At 46.8% G+C, this 17,862-nt stretch overlaps 1 protein-coding gene across 1 annotated transcript in view; it reads left to right on the forward strand.

The window, feature by feature from the left end:
* LOC138666658 (oocyte zinc finger protein XlCOF7.1-like) overlaps positions 1–17,862 on the forward strand; it is a 144,985-nt gene that overhangs the window by 99,281 nt on the left and 27,842 nt on the right. Inside the window, exons 16-18 of the mRNA XM_069754848.1 lie at positions 11,860–11,973; positions 12,056–12,176; positions 12,260–12,357. Coding sequence (XP_069610949.1) covers positions 11,860–11,973; positions 12,056–12,176; positions 12,260–12,357 — 333 coding nt within the window. The remainder of the gene's footprint in view (positions 1–11,859; positions 11,974–12,055; positions 12,177–12,259; positions 12,358–17,862) is intronic.

A 17,862-nucleotide genomic window follows, 5' to 3' on the forward strand; every position in this document is an offset into this window, starting at 1 on the left:
ACGCCGCATGTCAGCGGCGCATGGAGGTGGCCGCAAAGCTGCAGCAGTATGCCAGAGTGGAGGCTGCTGAGGAGGCAGAACCAGGATCTGGAGCTGGAGCTGACCAGGAGGAGGAGGAAGCAAGCAAGGCTGAGCAGCATGAGGTACAGAGGGGGAAGGAGAGAGGCAGCATGGCTGGGGCTAGTGGGGGACTTGGAGGCATATCACAGGGAGAGGAGCCGACTCTTAGAGATGTTATCACACTGATCTTTTCATTCCAGCAATCCCTGAACTCCTTGGCCCTGCAGATGCAGGAAGTTAAAGGGGACACGGCACAGATTAATGCGGCTCTGCAGAAAATGGACAAACGTATAGGAGTGGTGGAGGAGAGGGTGAGCAAGGCAGAAGATCACATAGTGAAATTACAAAAAGCTGAAAAGAAGTTCGCCCAAGCAATAGCCGAGCTCGCTGCCAAAAATGAGGATCTGGAAAATAGATCCAGAAGAAATAATATACGTATAGTGGGGCTGCCTGAAAAGACTGAGGGGAGAAATCCCACAGAATTTGTTGAGAACTGGCTTCTGGAGAAGATTGGGAGCACAGTGTTGACAAAAGTTTTTGCTGTTGAACGTGCTCATAGGGTCCCGCCGCAGCCCCCTTCCCCAGGAGCGAATCCCCGTACCATGCTTGCTAAAATACTGAACTACAGGGACAGAGACATTATCCTCAGAAAGGCTGGAGGTCAAAAAATCGCCATTTATCCGGATTATTCCGCTGCGGTTCAGAAACAGCGGATGAAGTTTACTGGAGTCAAGCGGCGACTGAGGGAGCTGGGAGTGCAGTACTCAGTGATGTTTCCCGCCAAGCTGAGACTGGTGACTTTTAATAAGACCCACTTTTTCTTGACACCGGAGGACGCTACCCAGTGGCTTGATACTCATGAGAAAAAACTTAAGGGAATGGGCGACTGACATTTCGGCGAGATCCAGTTGGGATTTGTTTTCTCTGTCGATAGAGGAGAGTTCTGCGCTCGTTAGCAATGGTTAAAGAGTTGAGCAACTGTTGGGGGTTTTGCTGGGCCATATTGAAGGAATGGCCGGAGGGGACAGTACCAACTACTAAGTATGGGGGAGGAGGGTTATGCTGGGTACTGTGAACTGGTTTGGTACTTTTTCTATATGTTAATATAAGTTGAAATGTTAAGATACAATAAAGTGAAAGTTGGGGGGGAATTGTGATTGCTATGGCAGCGGGACGCGAATGGAGAGGGTTAAGTAAGGGAGAGTGTTCGCAGTGGGCAGTGGAGCCCCACTCTTGATGAGAGGAAGAATGCGTTATATTGGGGGGGTTAGGGGGGCAAGTTGGGAGGGGGCAAAAGGGTGGGAGGGTTGGGGCAGCTCATACTTGGGAAATTGGATACTTTAAGAAATGATGAGCCACATGATGGGAGATTGTATTAAAATATTGAGTTGGAATGTGAGAGGTCTGGCAGATAAAACACGGCGGGTGGCAAGTCTGCAGTATGTCCGAGAACAGAAGGTCTCAATGATATGTCTGCTAGAGACACATTTAGTGCGGGAGAGGGTGAACGTATTGAATAGGCGCTGGATACAGAGGGCGTATCATTCTACTTTCTCGACGTACTCTAGGGGTGTGTCTGTGTTAATACCTGCGGGGGTGCAGTATGAGGAGGTAATGGTAAAAGAGGATGTGGATGGTCAGTATGTGGTGGTGAAATGTAAAATGAATGGAGTATTGATGTGTATAGCGGCAATGTATATTCCGCCCCCATACTCAAGTAAGAAGATAAGAGAGGTGCTGGAGAGGGTAGAGCGTTGGGGACCGTTACCATCTCTAATTATTGGTGATCTTAATAATATCTGTGATGACTTTTGGGACAAAAACAAAAATCCCCAGAATAGAACAGGGGGACATATCACTACATTTGGGACCTATGTCCGGGAAGTAGGTATGATTGATTTATGGAGAGTTAGACATATTGGGGAAAGGACGTACTCATGCTACTCGCCAGCTCATGGTACTTTGTCTAGGATTGACTTGGCGCTGGGTAACTGTTTACTGGACACGATGGTAGGGGAGGTGAGATATTTGCCTAGGGCTCTTTCAGACCATAGTCCAGTTGAGGTGGAATTTCGGCCGGTGGGGACACGGATCGGGAGCAGGAAGGAGTGGAAGATTCACCCTAATTGGCTACACAGTATGGACTTGGAAAAGATAAAGAAGGAGTTGGTGGAATTTTTTGAGATCAACGAGGAAAGTGTAGATGTTCTTACTGTGTGGGAAGCCATGAAAGCGTACTTGAGGGGACTGCTGTTCAGGGATATTAGCAGGTATAAGAGGAAATCGAGAGAGACAGAGAGGTTGGCGGTTGAAGGGCTGAGAATAGCCGAGGATGAGATGGTAATAGCGGGTACTCCGGAAGCTGGGAGGAGGCTAAAGGCAGCTCAGAGTCAGTTGGAGGAGGTATTGCTCGGTAAGGCTGAAAGGAAGAGGGAATTCATGAATCTGGCTTTTTACCAGGAGGGCGAATCTGTGGGTCATTTGCTATCGATGGTGGCTTCTGCCCAGAGAAACACTTCCTTTGTTCATTCTTTGGTATCGGGGAGCGGTGTGGCTGTCTCTGAGACTTCAGAGATTTTGGACATTTTTGCGGATTTTTATGCGGACCTATATTCCTCTCAGGTAGATGGGTCGGTGGAGGACACGGTGGCGTTCCTTGAGGAATTGGAGCTCCCAAGGCTGAGTGACATAGATAGAGAAGATTTGGAAGCTCCCATCACGGAGGAGGAGTTGGGTCGGGCACTGCAGTCTATTGCTAATGGGAAGGCACCTGGCGTAGATGGATTTCCTGCTGAAATTTATAAAAACTTTGGGGAAGTGCTGATCCCTAAATTAAGGGTACTTCTGGAGGAGGCTAGGAGTGGCGGTCGTCTACCGGCATCTATGCGGGAGGCCATAATGGTGGTGATTCCTAAGGAGGGGAAGGACCCGACACAGCCAGATTCATATCGGCCAATCTCTTTGCTTACTACCGACGTTAAACTTCTGGCTAAGGTGTTGGCGATGAGGTTGACAAGTGTTATTTCTGGCCTGGTGCACTCAGACCAGTCCGGCTTTATGCCTGATCGGTCCACTGCGATCAACTTACGAAGGCTGTATATGAATTTGCAACTCAGATCCGACAACTGTGGCCAGAGAGTTATTGCATCTTTAGACGCTCATAAGGCGTTCGATAGTGTGGAGTGGGGATATCTCTGGCAGGTGCTCCGGAGTATGGGGTTTGGACCGCAGTTCATATCCTGGATTCAACTGATGTACTCGATGCCGATGGCTAGGGTTAGGGTAAATGGGGAGTTATCACGGACCATACAACTGGCTAGAGGGACGAGACAGGGGTGTCCGCTCTCTCCTCTTTTGTTTGCTCTGGCTGTGGAACCACTGGCTGCTAAGCTTCGACGGTCTGATGAGGTGACTGGGTTTAAATATGGGATGATTGAAGAAAGGGTGGCGTTGTATGCAGATGACATTCTGCTATTTCTGGCTGACCCGGGTACGTCCTTGGAGGGAGCCATTGGGATTATTGAGCATTTCGGATCGGTGTCGGGACTTAGGATAATCTGGAGTAAGTCTGTCTTGTTTAAGGTGGATGATGATGGTGGGGAGCCACTGGAGGATGGGCGACTGGAGGTGACTAGCCAATTTAAGTACCTTGGAATATGGGTATCTATGCCTGTTACTGACTATATACATAGAAATCTGACTCCAATCTTAGGTGTTCTTAAAGCGAAAGCGGATGCTTGGCTTAAACTGCATTTATCTGTGGTAGGTAGGGTGAATCTTATTAAAATGATTTTGATGCCAAAAATACTGTATATTCTTCATAATGCGCCAGTTTGGATACCACGCGGGAGATTTAGACAGATTAACTCTCTGTTCAGGAATTTGATATGGGGGAGACAGCATCCGCGTATCAAACTGGAGACACTTCAGCGACCCAAGGAAGATGGGGGATTGGAATTGCCTAACCCTGAAATATATTTTCTTGCAGCCCAGAGTCAGCATTTAAAAGGCTGGGCGCATGAAGGGTCATCTGGGGCGGTACAGCGGCTGATGGAAGTGGTGACAAAAAGAAGGCCAGTGGTACAATGTTTGGAGGATGGATCCCTGGGGGCTCTGGGGAAATTATACCCGACTGTGTTGTTGATACGCAGGCTGTGGGGTAGGCTGAGACATTTACGGGGGGTCACGGATTTGACTAGATTCTCACCGCTATGGCATAACAGCAACTTACAGGAGTTTGAGGCACTGGGGGTACTGACAGAATGGCAAGTCAAAGGGATTCAATAATTGAGCGAGGTGAATTGAAATCATTTTCCCAATTACAGGCGGAATTTGGTCTTGGGACTGTGGGGGAATTTCAGTATTTGCGGATGAGGCATGCTTTTGGAGCTCAGAGTAGAAACGGAGGTATTGGAATTCAGAGGGATATAGTACTGGAGTATGTGTGTAATGAAGGGACTACTGGGGGAGTCATATCTACTTTGTATAAAGATCTGTTGCACACTTTCCTATTGGGGTTTCCAATAATGGCGAGAGCTAAGTGGGAGAGGGATCTGGGTCCAATGGAGAATGAGACTTCGGAGTCGGTGCTAGAATGGGTCCCACGATTGTCACTGAGCGAACCGTATAGACTGTCACAGCTCTATCTGATACACAGGGTTTATAAGTCACTGATGGTGCTATATAAGGCTGGTTTGCGTAATGATTCTGAATGCCCGAGGTGTAAAACTGCAGATGCTGATATACTCCATATGATGTGGACGTGTCCGAGACTGGCTGCTTTTTGGGTGGTAGTTTTGAGTCGTATGGAAGGTGCGTATGGATGTAAGGTGCCAAGGGATCCTATAGTGTGCTTGTTGGGATGTGTGGATGAGATTGGAGTGGATAACAACCTAAAGATAGCTATTGCCAGATTGTTATACATGGCTAGGAAGGTAATAGCTCGAAATTGGATTAGGGAAGAACCGCCGTCAAGAGGAGAGTTCCTCCAGTATGTGAAGCAGGGCCTAACACTGGAAAAGGGGTTTTATAAAAAAAGAGGGAAAATCGAAATGTTCAATAAAATGTGGTCTCCGTGGATTGCTATGGGATAGGGGTATTATAGAGGGAGAGTTAATTAAGGTTCCTAATTAATGGTAATGTTAAATGTGGCTTATATTATTGGCCGAGGGATTAGATAGTATATTGGTCTAATGATGGAAGTGCTAACCAAGGTGAGCTGCTTTGTTGGGTGGGGTTGGGGGGTGGTGGGATTGAAGGGGAATGTTTGAAGGGGGGGAAAAAAGCTTTGTATTGAAAATAAGAATGTAACATGTCATTTATCTTGTTATTCTTAATAAAAATTTATTTGAATAAAAAAAAAAATGGTTATGTAAATTTTGTTTAAGGGCATAAAATTCAAAGTTTGAGAATTGTGAAATTTTCATTTTTTTGGTCAAATTATCAATATGTAAATAAATAAATGAACATCATTTCGACCAAAATTTACTACTAGCATGAAGTACAATGTGAAAAAATAGCCTCAGAATCACTGGGATATGATGATACTTTCAAGAGTTATTACTACAAAGTGAAAGTGTTCAGAATTGAAACATTTGTACTTGTAAGGAAGGTGAGAAAAGGCTTGGGGATGAAGTGACTAAAGTCTATTTTATATGTATTCCCTTGTGTTTTTTTTTATTGTTCGTTATATCAGGCAGGGTTTGGGATTCACCAATTACAACTTTTTTAAAAAAGTCAAAAACTCAGTGTAGTCCAGTAACCCCTGTAGTTATTTTTGTGATGTTTTAGGCCACATACTGTACACACGCGGCTCCGCTCCGGACACCTTGTACACACGCGGCTTTATGGACACAAGGAGGTGTCAATAAATATGAATGTTTGCATTTCTCTAGCCTGTCCCGGTACTGTAAGTTATAAGGTATATCTATGTTTAATGTTATATTTTACCTTTGACTACTGCTATTGGGTATGTTTAGTAATGTACATATTTATTTCTGCTGCTATGTATAAGTACTGTAGATGTGCATAGTTTATCATAGGGATGGGGATATAGAGATGCTCAGAGTGTAAATAGTTAAGTGGGAGGAGCTAACGGCCGTTAACCTGAGAAACATCTAGAATTTGAATCTGTTGGGCTGAAGCGCCCTGACAGGGCAGTTAGCTCCGTAATGTTTAAAGGGAACCTGTCACCTGAATTTGGCGGGACCGGTTTTTGGTCATATGGGCAGAGTTTTGAGGTGTTTGATTCACCCTTTCCTTACCCACTGGCTGCATGCTGGCCGCAATATTGAATTGAAGTTCATTCTCTGTCCTCCAGAGTACATGCCTGCACAAGGCAAGAAGTCTTTAGCCACGACTACCGCCCCACACCACCCTTATACACACAGCTCCGCTTCATACATCTCATACACACACGGCTCCACTCCATACATCTCGTACACACACAGCTCCGCTCCGTACACCTCGTACACACACGGCTCGGCGACATACACCCTGTACCTTCTTCCTGACCCCACACAGAATCTTCCCCTCATCCAGCACCATGACAACCAGCACAGCAGAGTCCTGCAGACACTGAGGCCCCTGATCATGTGACCCCTGACTCCTCCCCTCCTGTGACCTCATCACAGGTCCTGTGCGCACAGAACAGCCATATATGTGGAGTGCGGCTCTGCAGGTGGAGGTAGGTGCTGGAGATTCCCCGTTACTGGGCGCAGGGGACTTTAACCCCCTCAGTGCTCAGCCTGTGATAAATCTCTGTATGTGACTATAATGGGACTGTGTGTTATACCTACACAGTTTTGGCTTTATTAATCCCCTCCTGTGTCTGTGACCAGTCTTCCTGCTGCCCCTCCCTCCTGATCACACCTGGCCTATTTCATGAGCAGTTAGCCTGTTATAAATTCAGAGACACAGGTCTGTCTCTATAAGGATGTCTCTAAAAGGATAACAGCAAATATGATAGCAGAAATATGCCAGAAATGAGCCAGAAGTGAACAGAAGGTAAGACTAACCACTTAATAAATGTACTAAATTTCATTCCCTTTCCGCCACACTTTTTCTCATCATGCTGACATATGCTCTAACAGTTTTGGCTCCCTTACTCCTCACTCTCCTTCGCTATCCTCAAACCCCAGCACCCCCTAACCAAGTAATAATCTCTCCTTCCCTCCTGCCTTCCCACCTGACCTCCTCTGCTGACCTTCTCCTCAACCTCAGATCTCTCCTAACACAAAACAAGCCGCCCACTCTCTTTCTCCCACCTGCTCTGTCTCTCTCTGCTTCTCCTCACTGCTGGTGACATATCTCCCAACCCCGGGCCCCCACAGCTCATACCTCCCATTACTACCCCTCCTATCGCTCCCAACCCAATATAAACACCCGAAATCTTGCCCACCTTAATTCTCTGCCCATGACGCCAACCCCCCTACACCCTCTCTTTGGATTGCTATGGAATGCCCGCTCCATCTGCAATAAACTCCACGTGATTCACGACCTCTTTACCTCTCATAATCTTTTCTTTCTGGGCATCACCGAAACCCTCTGACACAGCCTCCCCTGCTGCAATATGTTACGGTGGCCTCCAGTTCACCCACACTCCTCGCCCTGGCAACAAATATGGTGGAGGAGTGGGCCTTCTCCTTTCTTCCAACTGTACCTTTAACCCAATCCCACCTCTACCCTCCCTTATCCTCCCCTCTTTTGAAGTCCACTCTGTCCGCATCTACTCCCCCTACAACCTCCAAATGGCCATCATATACCGACCTCCGGGCCCGACCACTGCCTTTATTGACCAATTCTCCACGTGGCTCCTTCACTTTCTGTCTGCTGACATTCCCACCATCATCATAGCTGACTTCAACATCCCCATTGACACCCACTAGTCAGCAGCCTCCAAACTCCTGAACCCCTACTTCATACTTTGGACTTACTCAGTGGTCCTCCTCAGCCACCCACACAGATGGACACACATTAGACCTGGTCTGCACCCGTTTATGCTCCCTCTCTAACTTCACAACCTCCCCTCTCCCTCTATCTGACCACCATCTACTCACTTTATCATCCCTGTCCTCCTCACCTGTCACCCATGCCCAGCACCATGCGCACCCACGCAGGAACCTCGCACACCTAGACACTCACACACTTTCTGACTCTATCCTACCACTGTCCTCTATATCCTCACTCCACGACACAGACACTGCCACTGCTTTCTACAATGCCACTCTTGCATCAGCTATTGACACGGTCGCCCCTGTCATGCATAGCAGAGTGCGACAAACCAATAGACAACCCTGGCACAATAACATCACTAAAAAGCTTTGGCAAGTATCCAGAATTGCAGAACAGCGTTGAAAGAAAACGCATTCACAAGATGATTTCATTGCACTCAAACAAGCAACACTGGCATTCAAATCAGCTCTCACCTCTGCTAAACAGGCCTACTTCACAACCCTCGTATCTTCCTTATCCCACCTCCGCACACCACTGCCCCCTCCGAGTTCCCTAATTGTTGCTTAGGACTTTGCCACGCACTTCAAAAATAAGATAGACCAAACAAGGCAAGTCTTTGTTGGCCAACCACCACAACCCCTTTGTATGAGAGACCAATGCCCAAACTCCATAACTTCACTCTCCAAAATCTCTGAAGGAGAGCTTGCTCATCTTCTCTCCAAATCACACCTCACTACTTGTGCACTTGACCCCATCCCACCTCCTCCCCAACCTCACCACCACACTAATTCCATCCCTAACCCATCTCTTCAACCTTTCACTAACTTCTGGTACCTTCCCCTCTGCCTTCAAATATGCCACAATCACACCTATCCTCAAAAAGCCATCCCTTGACCCAAGCAGTATGTCCAGCTATCGCCCCATATCTTTGCTCCCATTTGCTTCCAAACTTCTTGAGCAGCACGTCTATGCTGAACTTTCCTCTCAATTTGCATCTAACTCTCCCTTCAACAACCTACAATCTGGCTTCTGTCCCCACCATTCCACTGAGACTGCCCTGACCAAAATTACTAACTACTTAATTACAGCCAAAGCTAACAGACAATTCTCTATACTCCTCCTCCTAGACCTGTCCTCTGCCTTCGACACAGTTGACCACTGCCTCCTACTACAGATCCTCTCTTCCTTTGGGGTCAAAGACCTTGCCCTATCTGGATCTCCTCATACCTTTCCAACCGCACATTTAGCGTTTCCTACTCCCATACTACCGCTTCATCTCGCCCCCTCTCTGTTGGAGTCCCCCATGGCTCTGTCCTAGGACCCTTACTCTTCTCAATCTATACACTCGGCCTGGGACAACTCATAAGGTCCTATGGCTTCCAGTACCATCTATATGCCGATGGCACTCAGATCTACCTCTCTGGCCCAGATGTCACCTCTTTGCTCTCCAGAATCTGAGTTTTTATCGGCCATATCCTCCTTCTTCTCCTCTCGCTTCCTCAAGCTCAATGTGGACAAATATGAACTCATTATCTTTCCTCCATCTCGCATATCTTCCCTACCTGATCTATCAATCAAAATAAATGAAATCACACTTTCCCCTGTCCCTAAAATCCGCTGCCTCGGAGTAACCCTCGATTCTGCCCTGTCCTTCAAACCGCACATCCAAGATCTCGCCACCTCCTGTCGCCTCCAGCTCAAAAATATTTCCAGATTCCGTCCTTTCCTCAACCCACACTCTACCAAAATGCTCATGCATGCCCTAATCATCTCCCGCCTGGACTACTGCAACATACTCCTCTGTGGCCTACCTTCTAACACTCTCGCACCCCTCCAGTCCAGCCTTAACTCTGCTGCCCTACTAGTTAATCTCTCTCCTCGCTACACTCCTGCTTCCCCTCTTTGCAAATCCCTTCACTTGCTCCCAATTTCCCAGCATATCCAGTTTAAATTACTAACACTGCCACGATGAGGAAGGTGCTCACTGCAATGGGAGGTGCTCAGGAGAAAACAATAATATATATAAGGAAAAACTCCGGCACACTACAAGTCCAAAAAGAATTCTAAAGTTTTATTTTTCAATAATGTATGAGAGCATTATACTGCCTCTGTACAAATCCCTAGTTAGACCGCACATGGAGTACTGTGTCCAGTTTTGGGCACCAGTGCTCAGGAAGGATATAATGGAACTAGAGAGAGTACAAAGGAGGGCAACAAAATTAATAAAGGGCATGGGAGAACTACAATGACCAGATGGATTAGCGAAATTAGGATTATTTAGTCTAGAAAAAAGACAACTGAGGGGCGATCTAATAACCATGTATAAGTATATGAGGGGACAATACAAATATCTCGCTGAGGATCTGTTTATACCAAGGAAGGTGACAGGCACAAGGGGGCATTCTTTGCGTCTGGAGGAGAGAAGGTTTTTCCACCAACATAGAAGAGGATTCTTTACTGTTAGGGCAGTGAGAATCTGGAATTGCTTGCCTGAGGAGGTGGTGATGGCGAACTCAGTCGAGGGGTTCAAGAGAGGCCTGGATGTCTTCCTGGAGCAGAAAAATATCGTAACATACAATTATTAGGTTCTGTAGAAGGACGTAGATCTGGGGATTTATTATGATGGAATATAGGCTGAACTGGATGGACAAATGTATTTTTTCAGCCTTACTAACTATGTTACTATGTTACTATGTATGGCACATAATAGGATTTCCAAAAAAAGAAAGACGTTCTGTACACTTTGTGTACAAAGTGTACAGAACGACTTTCTTTTTTTGGAAATCCTATTATGTGCCATACATTATTGAAAAATAAAACTTTAGAATTCTTTTTGGACTTGTAGTGTGCCGGAGTTTTTCCTTATATAAATTACTAACACTGACCTACAAAGCCATCCATAATCTTTCTCCTCCGTATATTTCCAAACTAATCTCTCAATATCTTCCCTCACGTAATCTCCGGTCCTCCCAAGACCTCCTCCTCTCCTCTACGCTTATTCGCTCCTAACCCAATCACCTCCAAGATTTCTCCCGAATATCACCCATCCTCTGGAATTCAGTGCCCCAACACATCCGGTTATCCTCTACTTTTGGATCCTTCATAGAAACCTGAAAACCCACCTCTTCAAGGAAGCTTACAGCCTGTAAAGACCACACGGCCACCTCAACACCATTGAAGCTACTGCAACCCTCGACCTACTGTCTCCTTCCCCATAATCATGTAGAATGTAAGCCCGCAAGGGCAGGGTCCTCGCCCCTCTGTATCAGTCTGTCATTGTTAGTTTTGTTTACTGTAAGTGATATTTGTATTTTGATGTAACCCCTTCTCATGTACAGCACCATGGAATTAATGGTGCTATATAAATAAATAATAATAATAATACCGAGGGCAGAATGGGGCCATGAATGGATGTAGTGATCATGTGACGCTGGTAACAGTTCCAGAGATTTCTTACATGGGATCTTTATGATGTTACATCGTCATCTTCTCCCCATTCAGGTCCCTACAATATCAGATCCTCTCAGTGGAGATCTTCTATATAAGAGAATTCTCCTGAGTGACCCTACAAGGATGGATAGGGACAGGGACAAGATGGCGGAGAGGATATTACACCTCACCCTAGAGATCCTCTTCCGGCTTACTGGAGAGGTGAGAGATTCTGATGACATCACATTACATCATTCTTATCTATGGGAATAACAGATGGACAAAACTGGAGAGGTGAGGACTCTGGAAATGTCTGTAGTGAGGTTTATTAATGTGTCTCTCCATAACCAGGATTACACAGTAGTGAAGAAGACCTCTAGTGAGCGCTGTCAGGCCCCTGTGTCTGAGGGATAGGGAAGACCCCTGAGCCCAATCACGGGGCCTCCACCTCACCCCCTGATACATGAGGACATCAATGACCAGAAGATCCTAGAACTCACCTACAAGATGATTGAGCTGCTGACTGGAGAGGTGACAGTGCTGGGAATGCTGGGACATTATACAGTAACGCTATGGAGGGATTGGGGGATGACTGTATCATTGTATGTGTCAGGTTTCTATAAGGTGTCAGGATGTCGCCGTCTATTTCTCCATGGAGGAGTGGGAATATTTAGAACACAAAGATCTGTACAAGGATGTCATGATTGAGGTTCCCCAATCCCTCACATCACCAGGTAATAGACAGGACTAAATACAAACGACCTATAATTATCTGTATGTAAAGAATGAATTCAGTCCCTGAATGTGTTTCCTCCAGTTATATCCAGTAAGAGGACAACACCAGAGAGATGTCCCCATCCTCTTCTTCCACAGGACTGTAAACAAGAAGATCCCAATGTTCCTCAGGATCATCAGGTAGATGGAGAGAAGATGTCATGAGATCTCCCCTTTGATGTATAGAAGTCTATGAATGTCTTGTGTTCAGTCTTGCGTGAGGGGGACACTTCGAAAAGGGTGCAGCATGAGGCATGGATAGTGTGGAGATCATAGTACATAAGTGAGGAAGGTGTGGTAGGTGTAATCCATGAGGTAGGACAGTGTGGTGGTTGCTAATTTCTTCAGAACAATGATATTTCAGTAAGGTAAAAAAAAACATTTAACCCAATGGACATTTTGCTTGTGCATCTGATGATTTCCAGCTTTAAAAAAAACAAACAAAAAACTCTTATTTGGTTGTCGATTATCAGCTAGTATAAATGCACATAAGGCCGGGGTCACACTTGCGAGTGCAATGCAAGAAACTGGCGCCTCAATACCCGGCACTGCGGCTGGCAATTCAGGCCAGAGTGTTCAGCTGCAGAGAAATACATGCATCCACACACTCTGGTCCCCAGTGCCTGCGGCAGTGCCAGGTATTGAGGTAAGAGACTGGCGCGAGTTTCTCGCATTGTAGTTGCAAGTGGGACACCGCCTTAAAAAGTTACTAAACTTTTTTCTGAGCTTTTTATATTTGTTTTGGGCCCTTTATTTCTGAGCAGATCAGTGGGGTATGCAGTTCTGAGAGACCAAATAATTGAACAAAACAACTTGTGGCGGGTCAGCTCACTTATCTGCTCCTCGAGGTAGACACAGGCAAACGTGGGTTAAAGTCTCTGGATGGTTTATTGTGTCATAAACCACAAAATGGTAACAGAAAAACAGCCTTTCTGGCTCTAAAGGAAACAAAAAGTTAATAAACAGTCCTGCCCAGCACTTCTGGCCAACACATATGGCAGCTCTCTCAGGAGCGTCAGCCTAAGGCTTGCTTGCCTCTACACAACACAGAACACAAAAAAAACTGACTAGACATTTATTTCCACTCCAGCCACTGGAGGTGGAGATATGGTGGGTAGGCTTCCGCTGGAGAAAACACTTATGGCTTTCACATCACACAGGAAAGTAACCTACAGTGCCTTGTGAAATTATTTGGCCCCCTGGAACTTTTCAACCTTTTCCCACATATCATGCTTCAAACATAAAGATAGGGAAATGTAATTTTTTGGTGAAGAACCAACAAGTGGAGCACAATTGTGAAGTTGAATGAAATTTATTGGTTATTTTAAATTTTTGTGGAAATTCAAAAACTGAAAAGTGGGGCGTGCAATATTATTTGGCCCCTTTAACTTAATACTTAATAAAGATTATTATTAATACTTTGTTGTGCGACCTTTTGCTGCGATTACAGCTCCAAGTCGCTTGGGGTATGTCTATATCAGTTTTGTACATCGAGAGACTGAAATTCTTGCCCATTCTTCCTTGGCAAACAGCTCGAGCTCAGTGAGGTTTGATGGAGATTGTTTGTGAACAGCAGTTTTCAGCTCTTTCCACAGATTCTCAATTGGATTGAGATCTGGACTCTGACTTCGCCATTCTAACACCTGGACACGTTTATTTGTGTACCATTCCATTGTAGATTTTGCTTTATGTTTGGGATCATTGTCTTGTTGAAAAACAAATCTCCGTCCCAATCTCAGGTCTTTTGCAGACTCCAACAGGTTTCCTTCAAGAATGGTCCTGTATTTGGCTCCATCCATCTTCCCATCAATTTTAACCATCTTCCCTGTCCCTGCTGAAGAAAAGCAGACCCAAACAATAATTCTGCCACCACCATGCTTGACAGCGGGGATGATGTGTTCAGGGTCATGAGCTGTGTTGCCTTTATGTCAAACATATCGTTTGACATTGTTGTCAAAAAGTTCGATTTTGGTTTCATCAGACCAGAGCACATTCTTCCACATGTTTGGTGTGTCTCCCAGGTGGCTTGTTGCAAACTTTAAACAATACTTTTTATGGATATCTTTGAGAAATGGCTTTCTTCTTGCCATTCTTCCATAAAGGCCAGATTTGTGCAGTGTACGACGGATTGTTGTCCTATGGACAGACTGTCCCGCCTCAGCTGTAGATCTCTGCAGTTCATCCAGAGTGATCATGGTCCTCTTGGCTGCATCTCTGATCAGTCTTCTCCTTGTTTGAGATGAAAGTTTAGAGGGACGGCCGGGTCTTGGTAGATTTGCAGTGGTATGATACTCCTTCCATTTCAATATGATCACTTGCACAGTGCTCCTTGGATGTTTAAAATTTTAGAAATCATTTGGTATCCAAATCCGGCTTTAAACTTCCCCACAACAGTATCACGGACCTGCCTGTTGTGTTCCTTGGTCTTCATGATGCTCTCTGTGCTTCAAACAGAACCCTGAGAGCAGAGGCGTAGCTAGAGCTTTTGCCGCCCGGGGCTGTTCCCGAGTTTGGCGCCCCCCCCCCCCAGCTCAATACACACAAAGGTTACCAAAAATGGTTTTCCTGTTTTGTAGAACTTAAACTGGGCCTAATGGTGTCACCCCCACATGCCACACCTGTGACTTAATACCACCACACCATGACCAGGCCACATAGTGACCGAATAATACTACATACAAGGGACAAATACCACCGCACCATTTCCAGACCACATATTACCACCACATAGTGACTGAATACTACAATACTGATCAGTAATAAAAAAAAAAAACACAATACTATCACCATAAGTGCCAGTATTCACAGGAGATCTGTACTTAGTATGCAGTGTCTGTGTAGAGGTAATACAGAGATCACTGGTGACATTATACACAGGACCTCTATATAGTATACAGTGTATAGTGTCAGTGTATAGGTAACACTGACTCACCAGTGACGTCTCTAGGTGAAGTCCTTCATCTTTTATCCAGCACAGACCGCCATCATTCCTTCCAGCCAGGACTCGTTTCTGCAGGAAATAACACAGTTATCTCGAGCTCCGCTTGCAGAACACATTACTTAATTTTTCACAACTTCTACATTACACCACATGAAGAAAAAAAGGTGATATAGTGTCACTCTGCACAGTAACAGGACCGCCCCCCCATTTAAAACAGTATACTCAAAAAATAAAATAAATACATCACTGCAGTAACAATATCCCTTAATTATCCCCTATGGTAATAATATTCCCCACCCTGGCCCCGTTTATCTCATTCCTGGCTCCAGCCATATGTTGTCGTATCCTGCCCTCATGAGTATCCATTCTACCCCATATGATCTCCCCATCCTGCCCCACCAGCCTCCATCGTATCCGTCCTGCCCCATGATCCAATCCTGCCCCGTGTCTCCAATCATGCCCCGTATCTACATTCTGCCCATGCCTCAAGTCCTGCCCCCAGTGTGTCCAGCATATTACCCCCATGTTGTCCAGCAATCTGCCCCAGTGTGTCCAGCATATTACCCCCATGTTGTCCAGCAATCTGCCCCAGTGTGTCCAGCATATTACCCCCAGTGTGTCCAGCAATCTGCCCCAGTATGTCCAGCATATTACCCCCAGTGTGTCCAGCAATCTGCCCTCAGTGTGTCCAGCAATCTGCCCCAGTGTCCAGCCTTTCCCCAGTGTGTCCAGCAGTCTGCCCCAGTGTGTCCAGCATATTACCCCCAGTGTCCAGCATTGCCCCAGTGTGTCCAGTATATTACCCCCAGTGTGTCCAGCAATCTGCCCCAGTGTCCAGCATTGCCCCAGTGTGTCCAGAAGTCTGCCCCAGGGTCTCCAGTATTGCCCCAGTGTGTCCAGCAATCTGCCCCAGGGTCTCCAGTATTGCCCCAGTGTGTCCAGCATTCTGCCCCATAGTCTCCTGTACTGCCCCAGTGTGTCCAGCATTCTGCCCCATGGTCTCCAGTATTGCCCCAGTGTGTCCAGCAATCTGCCCCATGGTCTCCTGTATTGCCCCAGTGTGTCCAGCATTCTGCCCCATGGTCTCCAGTATTGCCCCGGTGTGTCCAGCAATCTGCCCCATGGTCTCCAGTATTGCCCCAGTATGTCCAGAAGTCTGCCCCAGGGTCTCCAGCATTGCCTCAATGTGTCCTGAGATCTGCCCCATGGTCTCCAGTATTCAGAGTGTCCAGCATTCTGCCCCATAGTCTCCTGTACTGCCCCAGTGTGTCCAGCATTCTGCCCCATGGTCTCCAGTATTGCCCCAGTGTGTCCAGCATTCTGCCCCATGGTCTCCAGTATTGCCCCAGTGTGTCCAGCATTCTGCCCCTAGGTCTCCAGTATTGCCCCAGTGTGTCCAGCATTCTGCCCCATGGTCTCCAGTATTGCCCCAGTGTGTCCAGCAATCTGCCCCATAGTCTCCTGTATTGCCCCAGTGTGTCCAGCAATCTGCCCCATGGTCTCCTGTATTGCCCCAGTGTGTCCAGCAATCTGCCCCATGGTCTCCTGTATTGCCCCAGTGTGTCCAGCAATCTGCCCCATAGTCTCCTGTATTGCCCCAGTGTGTCCAGCAATCTGCCCCATGGTCTCCTGTATTGCCCCAGTGTGTCCAGCATTCTGCCCCATGGTCTCCAGCATTGCCCCAGCCCCAGACAGTCAGAAATAAAGAAAAAAAAAAAAAAGTAAAATCCTCACCTCTCCCGTTCCCAGCGCAGGTCCGGTGCAGTCAGCGTCTCTCCGGCTCTGCGACGCTCAGGACAGAGAGGCAGAGCGGCGCGCACAGTAGTGACGTCATCGCGCCCTCTGCTCTGAGACGTCGCAGAGTCAGAGGAGGCTGCAGCTGCCGGCGCCGCAGGAACCAGGAGAGGTGAGTATAGAGCGGGGGGCGGGGGCGGGGGCGGGGGCGGGACCCGGGGGTGGGGGGAGCTGGCCCTGGTCGTGGCGGCGGACGGCGCCGCCCGAAGATTTAAAGGGGCGTCTTTTTTTTTTTTTTATCTTCTTCTGCAGCGCCGGCCGCCCCCAGCATTGTGCCGCCCGGGGCGGACCGCCCCCCCCGCACCCCCCGCACCCCCCGCACCCCCCGCACCCCCCTTCCTACGCCACTGCCTGAGACTATCACAGAGCAGGTGCATTTATACTGAGACTTGATTACACACAGGTGGATTACATTTATCATCATTAGGCATTAAGGACAACATTGGATCATCCAGAGATCCACAATGAACTTCTGGAGTGAGTTTGCTGCACTGAAAGTAAAGGGGCTGAATGATATTGCACGCCCCACTTTTCAGTTTTTGAATTTCCTCAAAAATGTAAAATAACCAATAAATTTTGTTCAACTTCACAATTGTGTTCCACTTGTTGTTGATTCTTCACCAAAAATTTACATTTGGTATTTTTATGTTTGAAGAATCATATGTGGGAAAAGGTTGAAAAGTTCCAGGGGGGCCAAATACTTTCGCAAGGCAGTGTATGTGACACATATTTCCCCTCATGTACGACACCAGTGACCCTGTCACAAACTTTTAGAGGTGTATCTCTCTGGAGCGCACACACAGCTGATGCAGGAGAGAGTCATAGGCTCCTGTCTCCTGACCTGTGCACTTTTAAAACTTTTTTTGAGAAATCGATGGGGTATCAGGACCTAATCTGCTTAGGATTAATAG

Source organism: Ranitomeya imitator, chromosome 2 (assembly GCF_032444005.1).
Source record: "Ranitomeya imitator isolate aRanImi1 chromosome 2, aRanImi1.pri, whole genome shotgun sequence".
NCBI classification, from domain to species: domain Eukaryota; kingdom Metazoa; phylum Chordata; class Amphibia; order Anura; family Dendrobatidae; genus Ranitomeya; species Ranitomeya imitator.